Genomic DNA, 23,124 nt, shown 5'->3' with positions numbered 1-23,124 from the left:
TTCAGTCATAAAACTCCCTTTACATCATAAAGGGGGGAGCAGGGAAAAAGAAGGTCACAAGTATCCACCCACATCTTTGTACATCACTTACACGTTTTCCATTTCAAAATACTGCAGTACACTTACCCTTGAATACAAAAGTTAAATGGATTACAAATAAGACCATCGGTTTTAGGCTTTATTCTTGCAAAAAATAAAATACCACAAATTTGCAGTGTGCTTCATTGTTTTGCTTTTATGTCCCACTGAACTCATCAATGAATGTATACGTTGAAAGAAAATTAACTACCTCCTTCAAAAGGGAAGTGTTATTATAGATATACTGATTTATAAGGGACAGGACAATGGGTGCCCTGTGCTGACAGTAGCATGGCTCTCTTGGTATTGTATGGTATACGGTTATATACAATCCAACTCATAGCCACCTCCACTATGAACTTCAAAACACAAGTTGCTACTCAAGATACATGGGTATGTTACAAGTTCAGAAAAATCTCACATTTCAAGACAGTGTTGAGTCTACTCTTCCCCTTGTGGCAAGCAGCATGTTTATGGCAGACCTGAGTATGGGAATTATTTCACACCCTTACATACTTAGGGAAGATATAGGCCAGATGACAGAAAACACTCTGAAACAGCACAGAATTGGCAATCTCAATATATTTACAGGCAAAGAAGCATATCGCACCGTAATTTAAGTTATTGCTTCTTGTGGACAAGTGTGGTATTCCTTGATCGAGAGACAGGACTTGGTTGATGTTTATTTTTCCCTTCTAAAGCACAATGATTCAGGACCACTGTGAGTATGTTTTTAAAATGAAGGTGTTGCCTCTGACTAGAACTACATCTACAGCATGGTCATCACCAGCTGACCAACACAGCTGGTGATAGAAAGCTTACATAGAATTTCCACAGGCGTTTTCAAACCCAAGCATCACTCTCATGCTTCCAGGGTCATTCAAGGCTTGGTCTATATTAGAGCTTTTGATACAAGAAAACCTCCCACACAGCCTTTCAGAAGAGATTTATGGATACCAAGAATGCCAAACTAGGATCTAAGGCTGACCTCATATCAGTTCCTCAAATAATCCAAGGTATTTCTGCTCTACCGTGCTGACGGAAGCAGCAATGGACTCTTGCCTGCAAAACCATGCATCAGTGCAATTGCTAGTGGCATGCTTTTCAAACACTGGTCCTAAATGTAGGACAGCAGTGATAACTGCTGGGTCTTTAAACCAGCTATTTGCATCTGAATACAGAAAATTAAGGTTTTTGAAAAAAAAACAGTAAATGAACTAGAAATATGAACTACCAAAACTGAGCTTAAGTTGTAAACAGATTTATGCTTATAATATTTACCTACTTAATCCCCAAGCCAAAGGCTATCTATGATCTCGGAGCACAGGACACCAAAACACTTACCTACCCCCTTTACATTATTACAGGTGAGTTTCTGTAGGCATGAAGCCAACAGTAAACATTAAATCAATGCAAATGCAAAAGCTTTACTTTCAGAAGATAGCAGGAATTTAAAACATTGGAAAAGTGGGCCTGCAGGCAACACCACTGTTTGAGTATTACAGGTGCTGTAATTCCTCATCCCCTCCCTCCCCACCATGATAATACAAGGCAACACAAATATTCTCAGCTAAAAAGGAATCTGTACAGGGAATGACTGTACATTTGATGTGACTACAGAATTGAAAAAGTGTGACAAAACGATTCTGCTCCCACTGAAAAAGAGAATACAACAGGGCCCCATAGTTACAGGTTCAGCTGAAACCAATGATGCAAGCCCAAAAATGTAGAAACTGCACTGGCGATTATGACAATTATCTAGTTTGGACTCCTTTAGATTTGCAGCATAACAAAGGCATTTTACAGAGCAACATTCAGGAGAAAATGTTATCCAGGCAAGAATTGCTCTGCAAGCAAGATAGGAGAGTTTAGTAACATGCACTGCACTTGTTTTCCAGATAGCAGCAATTTCTCCTGTTCTTTGCCCTTTTTGATATGAATCACAGTAGCAACAGAGAGAAATATGTACTTAAACAAACAAAAAAAAAGCAGAATTATGTATGTACAAATGTTCCAAGTGTTGTGCAATATATTTTAACTATCGAAACCCACTAAAAATGCTGTCACTAATATTCATAAACTCTTCCCTGCGCTGTGAAATTCAACAACTACTATGATTGATTCTTGATATAAAAAGTATGCTTCTAAGCCCTGATATCTGTTCCAGTTTATTGTCTTTTTTTTTCCCCCCTGTCTTTCTTTTTGTGAACCGTGATACTTTATGGGAACTAATACTTATCCACAGTTTTACTTGGTGTAACCCACCAGAGACACCCTGCATTTCGTGAAGCCCTGGTTATACCAATATAGTACAGTAAAGTAATAATAAATTAAACAAATGCAGGTGCATTTTAAAAAAAAAAAAACAACCACACTGTCAAATGCTTGTCTGCATGTGACGAGACCAAGGATTTAGATGCAAAGTACTACAGATCCTGCCATCAAAAAAAACATTCAAACAAGGAAAAAAAAACTTGCGCATTTTAAAAATTAAACACAAATCCCACCTCGATGTTATCTCACCCATGCCTATAAAAACCTCTTGCTGTGCCCACATTTGCAGTTATTCATTTATACCTCAGGAGGCAGCCTGGAGATGAGACTAGTAGAATAAAATAATTACCTGAAACATTTTTAAAAAAATACCCGTTAAACAAATTACCTTAACTGGCAGCACTTAAAACTGGTAATTCTTCTTTTTTTTTCCTATTTAAAAAAAAGTTGCATAGCTGTAAGATTTTGCTTTGCTGCATTTTTTTTTGTTGTTTTTACTCACAAGCAGTAAAAGAGAAGTTTTAGTTACTTAAATAGCAACACAATGTGCAGATTTCAACAATCCCTATAGCTTGATCAATATAAATTAGTTACCTGTCTTGGTTTTACTCTTTGGACTGCATTGTGACAAAGGTTTAGTTACAAAATTTTGAAATATAATATTCCTACGCAGAGAAGTTTATGTTTTCTGTTCTTGAAAAAAGTGAAGAATGTAGAACAGGGTGTGAATTCAGTAAATTAAGGTCACACTGTTAGATTATGTTTAGTTTGCCATTTTACTCTTCTTCAGCCAACAAGAAGGTAAAAACGTTCCCACTCAAAACCGGGGCCATCCTCCTGCACAGGTCTCAGATAGCACGTATCGAACATCTCCACTTCTACTCGAGGCAGTAGGAAACATGTCCAATAACCCGCTTCTTCACAGAACCAGAAGTTAAGCTGAAATTAGGAACTTTGGCCTTCAATACAAAATAGTGTCAGTAATGTTTGTGGGGAGTCGATTGTTACAGAATGTGCAGCATTTTCAAAATCCCTGTGTGTTCTTTGCATGAGTGTTTGGTATACCGAGCACTACTGGCAAGTAACCGGTGTCTGCAATGCTTTTTCCATGTCACTGTCCATCTTTGTCTTTTTCAGCCACAAAGAACTGTAAGTCTCAAGCCAGGCACGCTGTGTTCAGCAAGGGAACCTCACATCTCCTGTTTTCTGATCAGTGGAAGCAGCTGTTGACAAAGCAGAAGACAAAGTCACATCATTTCAGCTATTTCAGTATATAACACACTCAAACAGCATGAGCACAACCACCATGTTTTCCTTCCCCTTTTCCCTAAGCCCCCAGTTATTACCATCTCTGCTGTGAAAAAAAGGAAGCAGAATTTAACATGAGGTTAGACATCCATGAGCATGTACAGAGACAAATGTGTTCATAAACAGCATGCTGGCTTCTTCCACAGTTCAGTTGTTGGGGGCAATATAGGAAATGTGTGTGTTTATTAATTTTGGCTAACACTGCTCTGAGGTTAAAACAATTATCCCTGTAGCAGGATACCTTCCTTCAGGTTTTCTCTGCTACCCCTGCAACAACCATAGCACTGCAATGTGACCTGCAATGGAGACTCATGAAGCAAGATGAAACAAATGAGCAAATAAATGCCAATCATGAAGTCTTCAGGTGTTTGTTGGTTTTTTTTTAATTTCCATCAGAACAACAAAACCAAACCCTCAGCTACCAGCCAGAATTTCAGGTATCTCCATTTCTCTAAGAATTATGGTGATTGTTGGTATGTTTTGCAATGCTTAGGGGTAGCAGTTTAATGCAAGATAAAGTTTTCGAACTAGTCAACTAAAAGAATAAACCTATCCTTTAAACCGTTGACACTGACTGCAGATCTACAATCATTAACACAAAACACAAGCTGGAAAAATCTGAACCTCTGTGGGATGGGATGGGTAGAAACATGCTTATTAATTTATTTATATATTTTAAGCATTCTGGAATGCATTAACATGCAAGTGATTTTGAAAATACCTAGTTTCAACTTTTTCTTATGATTCCAAAAGCTTTCCGACAGAAATAAATGCCAGTACTCATGGAATAATCCAAAATTACACAACTGTATTATTTTAATTTTGTTTCATTTCCATGGAAAAAATACCCTTTAAAAGTTAATGCTAAAGCTTTATTGGCACTGACTTGCCACTTTCCAGTACCAAAACTGGAATACATCATTTCAGACCATGCCATATAAGGATGCAGAAACCTTTTACATATTGCAATATATGTCAATATTTATTAATTAATACTGCAGTTCTGAGACACAGTAGCAAATTCACAAATTCAAAAATAGCATAAAGAATTATTTCAGATAATCAAGATATTTATTATTGAAATGTACACATCTAAAAATAAATATTACCTAAAACCATGAATCTCGTCTTAATCTGATGGATGCTCAGGGCAAGATCTATTTACTTCAAACCATTCATCTATGCAGCTGTTGGATGCAAGACAAAAATTAAAACAATTGACATGAATATCTCAGTAACATTTAGCAGTAAGATATGAATATAAATTGGTTTCTCATAATTTCAATGACTAGTAGGATTTTATATTATACAAAGAAATATATGTATACACACACATCATTGGAAAATTTAATAACCCCAAACCACAGTAATGTTTGGATATCAAACACTTGAAAAACTATATTTCTGAAGTGTTAAAATTTTCTAAGCAAGCATTTTACAAGTTACTATCCAGCTTTTATACATGGGTTACTTCACTACTAACGCTATCATCTTGCTTATATCATTCACTGACATTTTACTTCCTGTAGTTACAGACACTTGTGAAAACAAATATGAAACAGGTTTAAAAAGTGTTCTCCCCTCTCCCCCCCAAGTCTGTTAGTATTGACAAAACTTACAGTACGCACAACCTAAGCTCCCTAGCCATGACGTGCACTCCTTCCCCATACAGGTGATTTTGCCTTATTTTTCCTGTGGGCTTTTCATGCAAGCATGAGAAGACTATAGTAGGGAAAACTGACTTCAAATACATTGGTGGAGGTGCAGAAAGATACCATTTTAAAAACATCTTTAGGGTTGCTACTGTTGTTTCTTTGTTGTTTGTTTGTTTTTTAAATGTAAAAAGCAAATAAGTTTTAGTGCTCCTTTAAGCAGCCCTTAGAGGAGTTACCCAATAAATGCAACCGTCTGGAATTTTATGCATCCTGAGGAATACTTGCCCTTTATGATATATGCAGAGGCAAGGCAGCCGTGCTATAGTATCTCCTTGCTGCAGCTCTTCCAGGCATATTGCACACTCCCCAGCATCTTTACTCAGCACATCCTCTGAAGAAAGAGCACAAGGTTAAATGGTTAAAAAGCAGGCTACTACAAGCAAAATGTTCTTTATTCAGAACATCAAGGACAGCTACAGAAGATACTGCTTGTCCTGCAGAAAGCCCTGTCAAGGTGAGGATCAGTCACGCACCAGCTGACTGAAGATTCCTGATGAGAGACCTCTTGGCAGCTCAAATTAAAATATGGTTATGATTCAGTTTCTTGCCTGAACAACACAGCTGTAGCTCAAAATTAAGTCCTGTATGAAGACACCCATGTGGAGAAGAGGGGTAGCCATAATCAACAGCTAGCATCCCTTTGGAGTTTATACTCTCCCAACTGAACCATACCCCACCACACAGGCTGCTCTGATCTGCCCTCGGAAACCTGCACTCTGAACCACGCAGCCACAGCAGACACACACTGTGCTGATGACGCCAAGAGCTAAGATTGGAGAAACTGGGTTCTTCATACAGATGGTACGTAATGCCTCCAGGGCTTCGAGGATTCATGCTGGGTGGGTTTTTCCTAGCTGTACCTTCTTCCCCGTGCTTGGTTTTCACTATGTAGGTTAGGTTCAAGCCTGAACATAACATTTCTCTGGACACAACACTGCAGGTAATTAACTAGGTAAAGATCTTCTTAACTTCTAAACACTTAGCCTATTATTTGCTTTTTCTACTCTCCTACTCATCTCTCTTCTATACATCTGGCTTTCTTTTACCAGCCTTGCCAGTACTCATATTTCACACCCTCAACCTCCCTCTTCTCACCATGTCAGCATGTTCTACCACATCCCATCCACCTTTTCCTAAATGTAAAGTATGCAACTGTTATCAATAGGAGTGGGAGTTTTCCATCAGGGAAAGATCAGCACTGTATAGCTCTAACTCTCCCTAAATTCCTGGAGATACTGAATTTTCTGCAGCATTACCAACTCCCATAACAAAGGAGGAGAAAGTAAGTTACTAGGAATGCACAAGAGGTGGCTTTCACACAGAAGTTTCTGGGGAAATATATTATTTTTAATAAAATCCTTCTCTGTGGGATACTTTTCTTAGCCAGAATGTGGGATGCAGAATTCAGTCCTAGCACAAAGCAAAACAGGAGATCATGTAATGCCCCATTTGCCAGAAGCAGGTTAAAAGCCCCAGTTCGATGTGACCTCACACAGTGCACAGAGCATTCCCAACAAGGGACCATGTAGCAACGAAGGTGGCCAACTCTGGCAGATCAGAAAGGTGCACACTTGGCTAAGTAAAGTCCACATGTTCAAATTTCCACAGTTTCATGAGAAAAGCTTCCCCTTCTTAACCAAAAGGAGCCTAAAGGGACTGTTTATGGAGGATACAGTTCCCAGGTTCGACTGAGAAACCACCAGCTCTATGCTATTCTCTCCACTGGCTCCAATAGCCATCACTATAGCATTCCAAACACACAGAAAATTACAAGGAGACAACTAAAAAAGCTCTCATGGCACCAAAAAGTGAAATGAAATTAGGTCTACCTTGTTTCGCTTAGAATGACAGCAAGCTGTCTTGCAGGTGCTTGGGTTTCTAAAACAGTGCTTATTTCAGTCTCTGCCATATTCATTGGTTATGCTAAAAATACTGTATAATGTCACGTGTGTAGTATCTTCATAAGGCTATGTGAAGAATATCTAACATGAGGTGAACTGTTATAAAGAAAAATATTTTAAAAAGAAAAACACCAATATATATCTACCACAATGAAGAAAATAAAAAAATGTATTTTACACACGGTAACGTTATTGGTAGGCATCATATTAAAAAATTGCTTCTGTTGTTCTATCAGAAGCTGTAAGCTTCCAAGAACATCAGAGGTACCTAAGAGACAAAGCAATGTAAACAATACAAAAGATCTTAAGAACTCTTCTTATCTGTCGTTACAAAATCCTGACACTAAGAACTTGCCCAGAAGAGGGTGCTAAGGATACTTCAACAAGGGTACTTCCCTGAGGTTGTTGGTTTGCGTTTGTTTTGGTTTTTTTAATAAAAAGATACTACCCTCCCAGATCACCTCTTTGCACAAGTACTTTGCCAAAAGTCCTATGAGCAGATCTACGCTCTTCCCACAGTTAGGTTGCAGGAAGAAGCGCCATTAGAAATTCAAGCATGTATCATATACACAGAGCATACTTAATAAAAGTCATTTTTTCCACGAAGTCACTCTATCAGATCAGCAGCTGGTACCCAAAACAAAATGGCACTAAGATACCTCCAGTGAATTAAACCCCAGCCTCCTTCCCTCAGCACCCTCAAGAGGGAAGCATTTAGTCAAGCTTTGGTGACAAAAATTAAAATGCCGTCCAATAAAAATACAATTTATAAAAGAAAACATTCCTGTGAACTGCTTTCCCATCATTTTCTATTGTACATGTCTGGCTTATTGTTCGCTCCCAAGACTGAACAACGCTTGGGTCTGAACTCCCGCCGAGCAATTTAACAAGGTTCTGCACCTTTTGGCTAACATTAGGGCAAGATGCCAATTTAAACATTTGTATCTCCCACCAGCCCTGGCGTAAGTGTCTGAGACTCCTTTTCTTCCCTCCAGTACTCCCATACTCTCCCCAACTGCCATTAGTCTCCCTCTTGCCAATATCAGCCCTACTGCACAAGTCCCAGGCAAAGAGCTTGCCACCCTCCCTGGCTTCACCCCAGGCTGAGCCACCAGGAACACATCAGGCTTTGCCTAGTCATGCCAGAGGGAGCTGGTGTGAACACTGACGACAGCTGGCACGGACGGGGCCTCAGAAACACGGTGGAGTTCTGCCACCCCTGCAGAAGAGAGTTTATTAGCAGGTTTCAGTGTCTTCTTCCTCCAAAATGACGAGGAGTTGGCATTCCCTACTTCTTGTGTTAACCTTACAAATCCTACCAGGCTATTGTGCAAGAGAAAAACATAAATACTGAAGGAATTAGTACAAAATACCCAACTGCTATAAATGCCCACATGCAATTTGGCACTGCACGTTAACAGACTCCAAACCCATGTAATTATGCTCATAATTGATTACACATGTAGAGCGATGACAGCAAAACCAAATCCTTCTTGGACCTATGACACTTTCGGTCTGACTCCTGTTTTGGGTTTGTGTGGCAGGGTTTTGGGAGCAGGGGAGGGCTGCAGGGGTGGCTCCTGTGAGAAACTGCTAGAAGCTTCCCTGGCTCCAAGTCGGACCCACCTCTGGCCAAGGCCAAGCCCATCAGCAACGGTGGTAGCACCTCTGGGATAAAATATTTAAAGAAAACCTGCAGCAGGGGAGGAGATTGGAATGTGAGAGAAACCCCTGTGCAGACAGCAAGGTCAGTGAAGGAGGAGGGGAGGAGGTGCGCCGGAGGAGGAGATGCCCCTGCAGCCCGTGGTGAGACGGCAGGCCGTCCCCCCCCAGCCCGTGGAGGGGAGCAGGGGAGCAGATGCCCACCTGCAGCCCGGGGAGGACCCCACGCCGGAGCAGGGGGGTGCCCCCCAAGATGGCCGTGACTCCATGGGAAAGCCCGCGCTGGAGCAGTCTGTGACTGAAGGACTGCAGCCCATGGGAGGGACCCATGCTGGAGCAGTTCGTGAAGGACTGCAGCCGGTGGGAAGGGCTCACATTAGAGAAGTTCATGGAGGACTGTCTCCTGTGGGAGGGACCCCATGCTGGAGCAGGGGACAAGTGAGGAGTCCTCCCCCTGAGGAGGAAGGAGCGGCAGAGACAACATGTGATGAACTGACCCCAACCCCCATTCCCGTCCCCCTGTGCTGCTGGCGGGGAGGAGGTAGACAAAACCAGGAGCGGAGTTGAGCTGGGAAGGAGGGAGGGGTGGGGGAAGGTGTTTTAAGATTTGGTTTTATTTCTCACTATCCTTGTTTTGATTTGATTGGTAGTAAATTTAATTTATTTTGGTTTTTTCTCCAAGTTGAGCCTGTCTTTTGCCTGTGACCATAAGTGGTGAGTGATCCCTCCCTGTCCTTGTCTTGACCCACGAGCTTTTCTTTATATTTTCTCCTCCTCATCCCACCGGGGCCAGGGCAGTGGGGAGGAGTGAGCAAGCAGCTTCGTGCTGGGCTTAAACCACAACACTCCCTTTTGACCATTTTAGGTGATTTGCACCATCAATCCCGGATAAAGAAAAAGGAGTGAAAAAACCTGTTAGACCTGGATCTGGTCAGAATTTGTTCTCTACTCGTTTCATACAGCACTCTCCTGTACCAACACTGGCTTATACCAGATGGAAGTCAGTTTAAGGGCCATTTAACACTGACTTTGAAATGTATCTGTTAAGGAAAAATGTGTAAATCATTTTGCACAGAATCACTGCAGTCCGAAAAATTTTTTTGTTTTCATATTTTCCTGCAGAGGAGTGATTCAGCAGATACATATTATTCTTCTTATTTTTCTCTTTTCTCTTAAAAAAAAAAAGAACAGTTTGAGATTTCATCAATGTTATGATTAAAACATTTATATGAGTGTACTACCTAAATGAAAGTGGGAAGAGGAAATAAGCAGAGGCCACATTTTTCCATTTCGCCCACACGTGGGTACATACACAAACACTCACCACACCCCCACATCCATCTGTCTTGCACCAAATAGGAGGTAAACACTCCTCCACTTTCCCAGCTATTTGAACAAGTACTCACTAGCCAAAGACTGGTGTCAAAGATGAAATCTGGCAAAAGAGCATAGTATTTCCTTCCTGTGTCTGCTCATATACTTCTTCCTCCTCTATCCCTGGTTAATCCTACTACTGTTTTAATTTGGTTGTCAGTAATTTTTCCTCCTAAAATTCTGCTTTTTTCTTAACTGAAAAATAAATTCTACTCCACTCCTGCATTTATAGCAAAATACAATCATCCTGGCAATTTTGCACATACTTTACCAATTTAAAACTTTTTCTAGAACTTTTGAAAAATATATCCAACAACTATCAAAGCCACCAACTCAGCCATGGTTAAAATCATAGGCAACACCTGTGATGAAATAGTCTGTCTTTAAACTGAAGATTGCAAAAGCACATGCAATACATACCTTATCGATTAAGTCATTAAAGTGCTACTGCTTTTTGTTTTTCTTTTTAAAACACAGGTAGATATAGCCCTAGGCTCAGGAAAACCCAAGTCACAAATCACGGATACAGCAATAGTATTTTGGGGAGATATCACTTTATAGCTGCAGCATTTTATTTCTCTCTAGGCATTCACTGGAAACAGAACAACAAGTTAGAAAGAGCTTTCATCTAATCCAGCAAGACAATTTTTCAAAATATCTGTATTTCTTCTAAAACTTGAAAGCTTAAGTGTCTGTGGAAGCTGCCACTGCAGCCAGCTTAACAGTGAAGGACACCACAAAAGTGCACTCTTTCAGGAATATGACTGAAACTTAATCAGAACATACTTTCCGAAGAGTATCTTATCAGCACTAAAATTGGTAAAACAAGAGCCATAACAGGTTAAAAAATATTGGTGAAACTTCATTAAGTAGTACATATTACTATATATCTGTTACACATTAATTAATTTTTGTTGCTGATTACTAAAAATTCTCTCAGTTAAGTACTAGAGACTGTCTTTGCCTGTTTTTAAATGGAGTACATCAAGCTCTAGACATCTAGAAGACAACATATTTCTTCACACTGTGGTGGGTTGACCCTGGCTGGACGCCAGGTGCCCACCAAAGCCATTCTATCACTCCCCCTCCTCAGCTGGACAGGGGAGAGAAAAATATAACAAAGGGCTGGTGGGTCAAGATAAGGACAGGAGAGATCACTCACCAATTACTGTCACGGGCAAAACAGACTCAGCTTGGGGAAAATTAACTCAATTTATTACAAATCAACCAGACTAGGGTAATGAGAAATAAAACCAAATCTCAGAACACCTTCCCTGCACCCCTCCCTTCTTCCCGGGTACAACTTCACTCCCGGATTCTCTACCAACCCCCCCAGCAGCACAGGGGGACGGGGAATGGGGTTTACGGTCAGTTCATCACACATTATTTTCTGCCGCTTCGTCCTCCTCAGGGGGAGGACTCATCACACTCTTCCCCTGCTCCAGCGTGGGGTCCCTCCCACAGGAGACAGTCCTCCATGAACTTCTCCAATGTGGGTCCTTCCCATGGGCTGCAGTTCTTCACGAACTGCTCCAGCATGGGTCCTTTCCACAGTGTGCAGTCCTTCAGGAGCACACTGCTCCAGCGTGGGTCCCCCACGGGGTCACAAGTCCTGCCAGAAAACCTGCTCCGTGGGCTCCTCTCTCCACAGATCCGCAGGTCCTGCCAGGAGCCTGCTCCAGCGCAGGGTTCCCACGGGGTCACAGCCTCCTTCGGGAACCCACCTGCTCTGGCGTGGGGTCCTCCATGGGCTACAGGTGGATATCTGCTCCACCGTGGACCTCCATGGACTGCAGGGGGACAGCCTGCCTCACCATGGTCTTCATCACGGGCTGCAGGGGAATCTCTGCTCTGGTGCCTGGAGCATCTCCTCCCCCTCCTTCTTCACTGACCTGGGTGTCTGCAGGGTTGTTTCTCTTACATGTTCTCACTCCTCTCTCTGGCTGCAGTTTTCCGTCTGTCCCAACTTTTTTCCCTTCTTAAAAATGTTATCACAGAGGCGTTACCACTATTGCTGATTGGCTCGGTCTTGGCTGGCAGCGGGTCCATCTTAGAGCCGGCTGGTATTGGCTCTGTCAGACACAGGGGAAGCTTCCAGCAGCTTCTTACAGAAGCCACCCCTGTAACCCCCCCCCCCCCCCCAAAACCTTGCCATGCAAAGCCAATACACACATGTATAGCATGAATTCATCCACTTTGCAGAATTTATTCTATACTTTTACTGGTATCACCTTCTGGGACGATCCAAAGTTTTTCCTTACACTGTTACAAAAACAAGTAGACAAGAAGGACCTGCATGTTCCACAGGTAACTTATTCAGTAGCAGCAAGTATGTGTGTATGTGATCAACATACTCTTATCAAATGTTACTGACTTGATTTACTAAATCTTTCCAGCTTCGGCCACATCTGTTTTTCTCCTTCTGCATTCCTTTCCAACTATTTCCTACTATGCTTTTGTCTTCTTCACACCCATTTTTCCCAAAATACCATTCTCTCTAGATCTACTTTTTCTACCACTCCTCCCACCCCCCATCATCTCATTTCATTTACTGTTGCAATGCAGGCATTGGAGAAAGGAGGAAGAGATTAACATTATTAGCCACTATCTGATACAAGTAATATGGACAGCCTTCTTATTTGGGGTTAATATCCTTGGGAGAAGTAGACACTGGAATGGAAGGAAAAGGGACCATGATGCAGGGTGTGCTTCTCTCATGTAGCTCAGTAACTGTCTCCGCAACCTGGTACTGGCTGCAAGCAAAACCTTTCTCTCCTACTCCATCCTAAGCACTAGGAGAGCAAGCAGTTTCTTTGGCATTCCACCTGTTTTTCAGTATTCTGGCTGCCACAAAAGGAACATCCTTGATTCAGCATGCTCCAGCTAGGGATCATTCTTTGATGACCAGTTCAGCCCTCTGCAGCTGCTCAGAAATTGAGGCAGAAAGACACTGAAAGAGAACCGATTCGTTAGTGGTCAGAGGCCTCAATATCTTGAGGAAGATCATTCAGTTGTCACTGCAGAAGATGCTTATTTTGCCACTCAGAGCTTTCCAAGTTACAGGGTCTATCAGCAGATTGAGCAAGGCAGAGCTAAAGCCATTAGCTTGGTTCACCTATGAAGACTTCGCCTTCACAGCCAGAAGCTAAAATTGCACTGCCCTCAGCGAGGAACCTACCTTCTGAAGAAGCAGTGTGTTTCTGACCAGAAACATATCTTATTGCTCTAATACAAGCAACCTCCTCTAGATCAGATGCAAAAGGGAAGATTTTTAACATCTAGTGTTTTTACTTGAACCACAGCTAAATGGTTTTCAGGATTCACAATACCAGAAAGTTGAGCATGTGAATATTCAGAATTCATCTCTCCTAACTTCAATCCAAAGTCCCTTTTATACTGCTGAAAAAAACTAATACCCGTACTCTAATTAAACAAGCACATGTTGCAACTTTTCGCACACTTCCAACAGGCACAATAACCCCAAACACCATTGCACGACTTGTGTGGTAATACCTAGAACTTAAGCAATCTAAAAACACCTTTCCCACCACAATACATAAAAACATAACCTCTCTAAAGCAAACTAACCACCTACAACAAATGTGACGCTTCCTCAAATACTGACAAAGCATTTGATGAATTGGGGAGGTGGTGGTGTTTGGCATCTCACTCTTCACCCCTTGCAACACAGCAGCCCGTTACAATTTCCCATTCAAAGTCCAAGCATTATCCTTGTTTTCCCCTTCCCTCTCACCTTGCTCACTGTTGGTCCAAGACTGAGATATCTATATACAAACAGATACCCATCATGAAAGACTTCCTGCACAAACATTACCTACAGTCTTTGGTGCTCCCTCCTCTTAAAACAAAAAGGTAAAGGGGAGGGAGCACACAAAACAAAGTGAAAGTCGCACAGGAAAAATACTGGCAGAATAAGGCCTAAGTGGCAATACTTGTATCGCAACACTGGGCTGCAGAAGCTTCATTGTTTCTCAGCTAACCCAACATTTGAAGAACTGGATTTAGATTTTTGTGGGACATTCTCAGCTTTCAGAAGCTAATTCTGAGAAATAGCTAGATGCTTCCTGTTCAGATAGATAATGATCAGGTGTATGGTAGAGAAAAAATACTTGCTTTTTGTTGAATAAAGGTAAAAACTGTAATAGTAGCGATACAAATACATTTTAGGGAGCAGGATGAGCATAAAAGCTATCCTAGCTACCTGGATACCATTCTAATTAGGTAAACTAAATAATGCAGAGGAGAGAGGGATTTGTGCACTGAGGGAAACAGTTCTTTTGTAAAGAGGTCTGCTTCAGTGGCCACAATGGACATCTATCTGCAGCTTTAAAATACATGGTGTTAATACAAGCTACAGTTCTGCAAAAAAAAAATTAAATCCCAAGTTTAAGTAACACAGCCTTCATGCAATGACCAATTAAGATACCTTGCTTATAGACAAAGTCAAGTTTGCATCCCAGGACTCCCAGGGAAGAGCTAGGCTTTGAAAAAAAGGCTAAGTAGCGTCAGAAATAAAGCTCTTCACTTCTGAGCAACAATATCCACAGCCACTCGTATGCTATAGTGATCAGTGTACCAACTTCCTCAGTCTGTATTTATACTTCTGGTAGACAGCATTGGGGTGAAATAGGTACTCATACAAGATAAATTTTATCAACCCAATTGGCCATGAAACATCTTGTGCTGCTGTCTTAAGATTTATTGCCAGAGTGACTATGCGTTTCCACAGTGATTCAAGATTTGCTCTCGATACAGAGACAATTATCTGATTAACTCTGAAACTTGTGCTTAGGCTACAGTCTTTCCGACTTGTTTAATCAGTCTGCTTGCAGTTTGAGATGCCCTTGAACGTTAAATCATCTCAAGATAGCTAAACAACTTTCTCCTGTTGCACAGACTTCTAAAGATAAGTTCCATTCACCACATCTGTAATTACCACGTCCTTAAACTGTCAGATTTTAGTCTAAATACAGGCCAAAGAGCTGCACCTGTTCACAAATGAACCACAAATAAAGTCTTGTCCTCCAAAACGTAATGTAAAGAGACTTTGTACCAGCCTTACCCATCCTGTACTAAGTCCCCATTCCAACTGAACTAATGTATATTTGTGTTTTGAATGACCCGTGGGGTAACTTGCTCTTGAATAGTCTTCCTTAGCATGCTGTGTTTGTCCCAAGTCTTCTCCCCTTCCTTCAGAAACACTGTTCCTGGGAGATGAAAATACTTCTAAATATTGTCTCATCAGGAGGCAACTGGGTGAAAAAGCCTTGAATGCAGCAGCACCAGACTAGCACCCCGCCGTAAAACCACATCATGAATGGTATACTCCAGCACATACCATCTGAAACAAAAGCTGCTTGTTGCAGCACATGAAACAAGGAAGCTGCCTTTAGGCTGTTTTCTTGGTTTTTAATCAATATTACATGACCTCTCAGATTATCAGGTATTAATCTTGAATGTCAGGAGTCAAAAGTAGCATGCAAAGGGGCAAACCCACAAGAAACGAAACAGCAGCAAAATAAGACTCCTTAGGAAACAGTGTAAGGAACTATCACTTGGGGAATACCTCCCCTTGGTTCCATGGGTAAGAATGATTTACACTTCTCAAGGCTGAGTTTACCATCAAAGAGGATCTTACACCACAAATATGCTACAAAAGAAGGAGTGGTTGAGTAAATGGCCAGGGGCAACCAGCACCTATTGCTGATAGAGTCTACTGCAGTTAGAGAGAATTGTTTCTTACAGGGAGCTGGAGATAGCTGTGATGAAGGAAACTTACAGAAGCAGGCAAGAAAGAAGAATACCAGCGTGGGATCCACACATGCAGCTCTTTTATAATTTTTATTCTTTGCTAAACAATGCTTCTTATCTTTGAGGAGTAAAAAAAAGCAAAATATTTAAGGGCTACTTATATGTACCTGCCAATCTGTACCAGCACTAAGAAACTGCTATGATAGATGAAAAATCAATTTAGGCCTGTTGAGAACTTGGGATTGCAATGAAAAATCAATTTAGGCCTGTTGAGAATTTGGGATTGCAATCCAGAGATCCAGTCCAAAGGCAGCTGAACCATACAGTTTCCCCCTGAGCAACAAGCAGATATTAAGTCTCGTCATCAAGAGGGGCACACTCAAGAAAAACGAGAGGCCTGAAGTCCAGCTTGCCTTGCATAGCAGATGACTTCTTTACCAAAGGCAAAAAAAAACCAAAACAAAAAACCCCAAAACAAACAAAAAACCCCCACCACAACTAACCAGGCATAAAACCCCAAGAGTATTTATCTACAGAAGCTTCTTCTGGTATTAAATTACTTGGGAATTTGAGTTAATGAATTAATAAGGAAAAGATACCACTGCGTCAGGAGGAAGGTGAAGAATTCCTTTCATATACTGTGCAGAGACACTTCTTTTCAAACTGCTTTACGGTCAGAAGGAAGACTTAACTATGATGCTGCAAGTCTGTCAAAATAAGCAACTTTTCCAAATCAACAGTGGATGTTACCACCAACAGTGTTCACAAAGACTGGGAAAGTAAAGGAGAGCATGGATGTGGCAGAGTAGGTACAACAGAAGATGGTTGTCTCCGATCAAGCTGAAGGAAAGACCTAAATTGGAAAAGATCTTGCAAGTGCAGGATTTTGATGTGACTGTACAAAAGGATCCCCACTGAGGTTAGGAAATCCCTCTTGCTTCGGCAGCTTTTTGAAGTGACTAAGCTTATTTTATCCCCAACATGAAAGGGGACCAAAAAGATTGCAGAACACAGTTTTTCCAAATGGCAAGGCTTCAACCATTCACCATCACTGAAACCATAGTCAGAACCCAGAGAAATTGCTTTGTAATGATTTTCATTTAAGAAGTTTCATTCTAGTAATGGTCTGCAATGAATTGAGAGTGTGATGGGGACATGCTGGCCTAATGAAATCTATGAGAACTCCCACCTAACACAACGTATGTGAAGCAGGTGCATTAGAAACCTTCATGGAAGGAAAGGGTAGGGCAACAGTGACCCTGAAGAGCAGAGGCAGAGAGCGAATGAAGAGAAGAAGCTCAGATGCAGTTAGCTATCCTATTACTCTGGGCAACATGGGTTACTTTAATGGTGATTTGTTTTGAAGTTGGATGTAGGATTTGCTTCAGTGTTTTGTTCACTTTGTCCTTTTTTCAAGTTCCTATTCCAGGCTTCCTACAGGTGCCCTGAGCACAATGAGTTTTGCCAAGTCTTTTTTCCAGTCTTTTAACACTGGCCGAATAACTGACTCATTTCTTTGCAAGCTTGCAGAGGAGTTTTGTTTGATCTGATGCAAAATGAATGCATAGGGAGCACTAAGGAAGATGGCATGAAAGATGAATCTATAAGCCTAAGCTCACAACAGAAGGAGGGGAGGAAAAGAGGTGTGTCTGACTAAGATACTATTCTTAGGGAAGACACGATGCATTACTGAGCAACACACAATGAAAACACTGGTGCCAAAACTCAGTGTGCATAAAGTCTGGCTTATTAAACCCTAGTGCCAGGTGCTAGGCCTACAGGGTGCTTTTCCCAGCAGGCTCAAGATCAGCCTTCTCCAAGTTAAAACTGAATGTCTGGTGTCAACATGCATGCACAGGACAGGGATATAAATCAACATGCATACACAGGACAGAGATATAAATCACTGCATAATTTTTACTTGTCTGTCTTTTCTGCTCACAGCAGACAGAGTGCTTTTTACAAGCTATTCCTATTTTAAATGAAATTATCCTTGCAATATAGATGGAATGCAAAATATATCTGAATGCAAAAAGTTCTGACAACTCTGAAAACTCCGACTCAATTTGATGGTATCTCAATTTTTCTGCTCTATGCTAACCCATAATCCAGTATTGTAATTTGTTCCAGCAAGCATAGAGATAGAGTATTTCTGGCGCTAACAGGTATCTACAGGTTTTTACTATCCCAGTAAGATACCGAGTATATGGGTCTTTGACTTCAAGAGGGAAAAAAAAAAACCAAAAAAAAAAAACCAAACCCCACCAATAAACCTTCCTTTACGTTTTAAAGCAAATGGCATCAATTTCTAGATCCTAGCAATTAAGTCAAGTAAAAGACACCCACATAATTTCAATAATATTCAGCAATCATGATCATTCACAAATAATAATAATACAAAAAGATAACACAGGAGATGTGTTTAAAAAAATGAAAGTCCCCAAAGACAATTCTCCAGTATTTGTTCAAAGTTTTATGCACATAATCTAGCAGTATATTTCTATAACCATATTAAAGTTTTATTTCTCTCCTCATTTTTTAAATCTACAGGCTAGCAAAACTATTGGACACCATTATGACAACAAGGCATTTCAGCTAATAAAGGCATAGATTGAAAGAGACTTCCTTGGAACTGGGGAGAAAAAAAAAAAGATAAAAGTGTTAACCAAACAATTCCTCCCCCCATCTCTTCATCCAAACAAATAAACATTATTTACGGGCTAAAAATTATCAATGAATCCCACATTATTGCTTAGCTACATGAAGGCTATCCAATACCTACTGTTATACATGAAGACTATCAAATGAAACTTCACACAAGAAGGGGATGAGAAACATGGACAAAATGAAGAAAATTTGATATGGCGTTAAATTACAGATAGCTATTAGTGCAGGGTTAAAATGAAAGTTATCTGAGGTTTTTATGAGGAAACTTTAACAAGGTTTCATAAGCGTTAACATAGTTCAGCACTAGCAATAGTGAAGTTCTTCGTGTTTCAGCTGTGTGTTAAGTTTGGGTTGTTTCTGCAGCTTAACAAGTCTGTAGCCACGTGAGACAAAGTTACGCAAACTTCAGGGAGCGAGGAGGTTCCTCCAGGGAGGATATAATACACAAGTCTAGTATTTTGTACCTATGCCAGTATATAATCTATGTAATTCCTGTCAATAGGCAATTTACAGCCTGTTCCAGAATCACTGGTTTTTGTTAAAAATACTAAAAACTGGTAATCTTTTCTCCTGTCTAAGCAGTGATAATAATCTCCAGTTTAGAAGTGAGACTACTCTATCATATTAACAGTGTTTTCATCCAGCTTGCTTCTGAAGAGCTAGGCTTGTTCTACCACTGAAGCCCCCTGCAAAAGCTGGACTGACTTCTTTTGTCATTGAAGGGTTGAGTCTGCAACTCAGAACTGCAAGACTGTTTAAGTAATCAAAGAGTAGCAGGTTTTAAAGCAAGATTTTAACCTGAAGAAAAAAATAAATTACAAATTACATTTCAGGCAATACTTTCAATTGATCTGCCCTTGGGGCAGTTTCTGAGCAAAAAGGAGTGCCTCTTATTCTTCTGTATTTCTTTAGAAAAAAAACCTGATCTGCAAATAATCTGTTCTAATCTGCAAAACAGTGAGGAATTGAGGGAAGGAAATACTGTGAAATTCCTCCAGACAACACTCAATCTCAGTGAGATGGCATTTATTTTTAACCTAAAGATTTCAAGTAGTTTTATTTCAAAATCCAGCCAATGAAACCTATTCTCTAAGATTAGGAAAAGCTGTGTATTTTCAAGTGTTTCGTTTCCACAGAGCAACTACAAAACATAAGCCAGTTTGCTGCTAACAAACGAGTAAAATCTCAAGGTTTTAGAGGTATCGGCTTTAAAGACTGCAGAATTACCATACAAAACTAGGAACATTATTTCCCCTGAAGCTAAATTCCCAGCAGTCACAGGACTGCAGCAGTTGCAGACACGATTTATGACATCCTCCGAATGACCTCTCAAAGCTAAAGACTGATTAAGTGTAAGACATGGAAGGTAGCTCCTGTCTGCCCGCATCACATGATGTGGAGTCACGGCACAGTGAGCATTTGCTACTGAGCGAACAAAACTGTCCCTTAGCTTTCTACTGCATGCAGCACTGCCTTGCCATTATATAAGAGAAACACAATGACATACAGCACAATATATCGGGTCCTCTTCTAACCCGATCTGAATCGCTCCTCGTGTCACCTGCAGATGTTCTTTGCACTGGTTCACAGATGTATCTGTAATTTTCTAGGACAAGAATTGTCATTTGACCTTAGCAGCACTGTCAGTACGAAAGGAAGACAACGAGGTTAGGAGTAGCTTATAAGGAAAAGAAACAACTTGAGCTATTCAGCACATGAATGACCCTACTTTCTCTATCTCTTTCAGAAACAAGCAGGCTTGTTCTATAGCTGTCAAAAGCTTACTGTATTTATCCAGTGCTGAATATAAAATACTCCCATGGCACATGTATGCATTTATGTAAAGGTGATTCCAATGTACTGAGAAAAAAATTGTTGTCCCACTCTCAAGAACTGAATTAATTATGAAGTGACATTGCAACTATTTTGGCTAGGGGGGATTTGCAATGGCTCCGTCACAGGAATTCAGTCTAGCAGACTTAAGCCTTTTGCTCAAGGCAAAGTATGCAGAGGAGCACCCACCAAATATTCTTCTCCCCAAATGTTCATTAAAAGAGTAAGCTGCATTCACAACAAATCAGAGAAAAGTTTAAGATCTGAATGGGTGTGATCTCTCCTGTGTGTGTGCAGGAACCAAGTATGTCGGCTTCACTTCATTACAGCAAGAAAATTCAGCATAATCTATTGAGCATCCCCAACCTGAACCATGAAAGTGAGCTGTCATAGCTTCTTTACAAACCTATGCCTCCCTTTCTTTTACATGAAAAGTAAAATAATAAGCAATATTGATACCTCAACCACCACCACTAAACCTCCAAGATTATATCTTACCAAGATAAATGGGGCAGCCTGCAGTTCTGGGAACTGCTGTTCCAGACATTCGAAGCACTTCCCTCTCAGTTACACTAAGTTCCCATTTCAGGAGCTTTCTTCACAGCTACACCATCAGAAATATACAGCTTACTTTTTTGACTCTGTAGCAAAGGGTTGACAGTTTCTGGGTTTGGAGGAAAGATAAGACACTGCAGCCTCCAGAAGCACTGCAACTCCACACTATCATAGACTGACCCAATTCATCCACTGATCTGAGGCTGAAATAGGGTCACCGAAGCAGGTCCTACCCCCCTTTAGGAAGTAGGTACACATTGAACTTGAGTGTGGTTTTATTTAGTGACATTTGTCAGCATTACTCTTTAACATTAACAAACTCCCTCCCAACAAACCTGAACTGTAACAGGCTGCTTTTGCAGTGATGCTCTTCTGTGAGGTACCAAAAACTGCTGAAGAAGAGATTTGGGGTGGTTGGAAGGAAATACAGCTTCACTGAACAAAAGGGAAGAAGAGCTAGAGTTTGCCACTGTTCCTCTTGGCAGTCTGGTTTGGACAAGTAGCTAGCTATCCATGGCCTACACTGGTGAACAACAGTGAAAGCTTCCTCCTTGTTCAAACGTTACCAATTCCCAAGGGGAGAACGTACAAACTAATCAATATGTTTTAATCAAGTTCTTCAAACACAATTTCCCTCCTTAAAATTGTAATAATGATTTGCAAGACAAGCTATAAAAAGTCTGAGCTGATATACTACCAATTCACAGAATAACAGCTGTGCAAATGTCTGAGATTAAAATTTTGTTTACTATAGTCATGTTCTACCATCACTACATTAAGCAAAATCTCAAAGTTGAACAGATGTTCAACAGTTCTAATTCTTTTCAAGAACTACTGAAGAAAACCATTTTAAAGCATCAGGGAAACTGAATGAACCTCCTACATACTCTGGAGGATGTTCATGAGTACACAAGATCAAAACGAGTCAATGTCACTATTTTAACTGCAAGCAGAGAATATGTGTCTCTTTATGTGTCCTCTTAAACTACCTTATAAAGTATGCTCTTCTCCCTCCACAGCACCCCTCAAGACAGAGCACAGAACCATCTAGGGCAGAGCAAGAAGCTAGAAACTTTTAGCCAAGAATCTTGTTAAACTCCAAAAATGGAAGAACTGAGAAATTCTGTGGAGAATTTTATACCTCGGATAAAGTGGAATGAAAGAACTGATTTGCCTTAGTATTATTTTGTACTGCTTTGCTGAAAGTCTAGTCCTATTAAAGGATGAGAACAAGGAGGAAGGCTTAAGCTTTTCCAGGCAGACTGGCAAGATGCCCTTTTGCAAGGTCTTTTAGGGTATGATCTCAGGAACCGTGGCAGAGAAGTGAGCTTGAAGTTAGCAATTCTTTTCATTCCAGACTGAAGTTTTGAGTGCATCAGTCAAAACAGTTGATGGCATCAACCCTGCTGAGTAAAATACTTTCCCTTTTTTTGTGCACAAAAGTGACAAAGAAAATCAAGTCACTGCAGTGGGCAGAACTGCCAAAATCATGTATTTCGGTGGTCCAAATGTTAGGTCGAGGTGCGCTATTTTTCTTCCCTTCTACTGAGCAATATAAACTGAGTAAGTTCTAGCACAAGCAGCTTGCCCCAAAGATGTTGAAACAGCCACTAGTCAACAAAGCTTGTAACTTGTGTTAGAAAAAATTAGGTCAGTCCCTTTCACAAAGAATGCTTCCAAAATATTTTTTAGTCCTTTAGGTGACTCACACCAATCTTCTCTACTTTTGATCAGAATGCATATGTTAGGGCTGTCATTTAGATGTTGACAACTCCTCTAGCAGGATTATTGCTTATACAGATTCCAGCTCAGGATTCTGACGCTCACTTACATGCAGGCCTCAGCATGTGACAGTACCAGCATTTCTCTTTCCCCGCAAGAAAAAAAAAAATCAACCCAATACTTCAAACTGATTTAGAATAAACAGTGTATTTATATCCTCGTGACAAAACTCTGCTTTGCATCCTTGTTAATCTCAATCAGCT

The 23,124-nt window shown here is 40.7% G+C and overlaps 1 protein-coding gene across 2 annotated transcripts in view; it reads right to left on the bottom strand.

The window, feature by feature from the left end:
- Positions 1-164: 164 nt before the first annotated feature.
- Positions 165-23,124, bottom strand: part of ZNRF2 (zinc and ring finger 2) — a 60,657-nt gene continuing 37,697 nt past the window's right edge. The window contains exons 3-5 of one of the 2 annotated variants that reach the window (XM_030009784.2): positions 5,601-5,706; positions 4,770-4,847; positions 165-3,575 (exon numbers count right to left, since the gene is read on the bottom strand). In XM_030009784.2, the coding sequence (XP_029865644.1) occupies positions 4,790-4,847; positions 5,601-5,706 (164 nt within the window). In that variant the 3' untranslated portion in view covers positions 165-3,575; positions 4,770-4,789. The remainder of the gene's footprint in view (positions 3,576-4,769; positions 4,848-5,600; positions 5,707-23,124) is intronic. The other variant, XM_030009785.2, reaches the window with a different exon arrangement.

The sequence above is a fragment of the Aquila chrysaetos genome, chromosome 3 (assembly GCF_900496995.4).
Source record: "Aquila chrysaetos chrysaetos chromosome 3, bAquChr1.4, whole genome shotgun sequence".
NCBI classification, from domain to species: domain Eukaryota; kingdom Metazoa; phylum Chordata; class Aves; order Accipitriformes; family Accipitridae; genus Aquila; species Aquila chrysaetos.
Note: the sequence above shows the minus strand (reverse complement) of the source record. Positions and strands in the feature narration are given on the sequence as shown.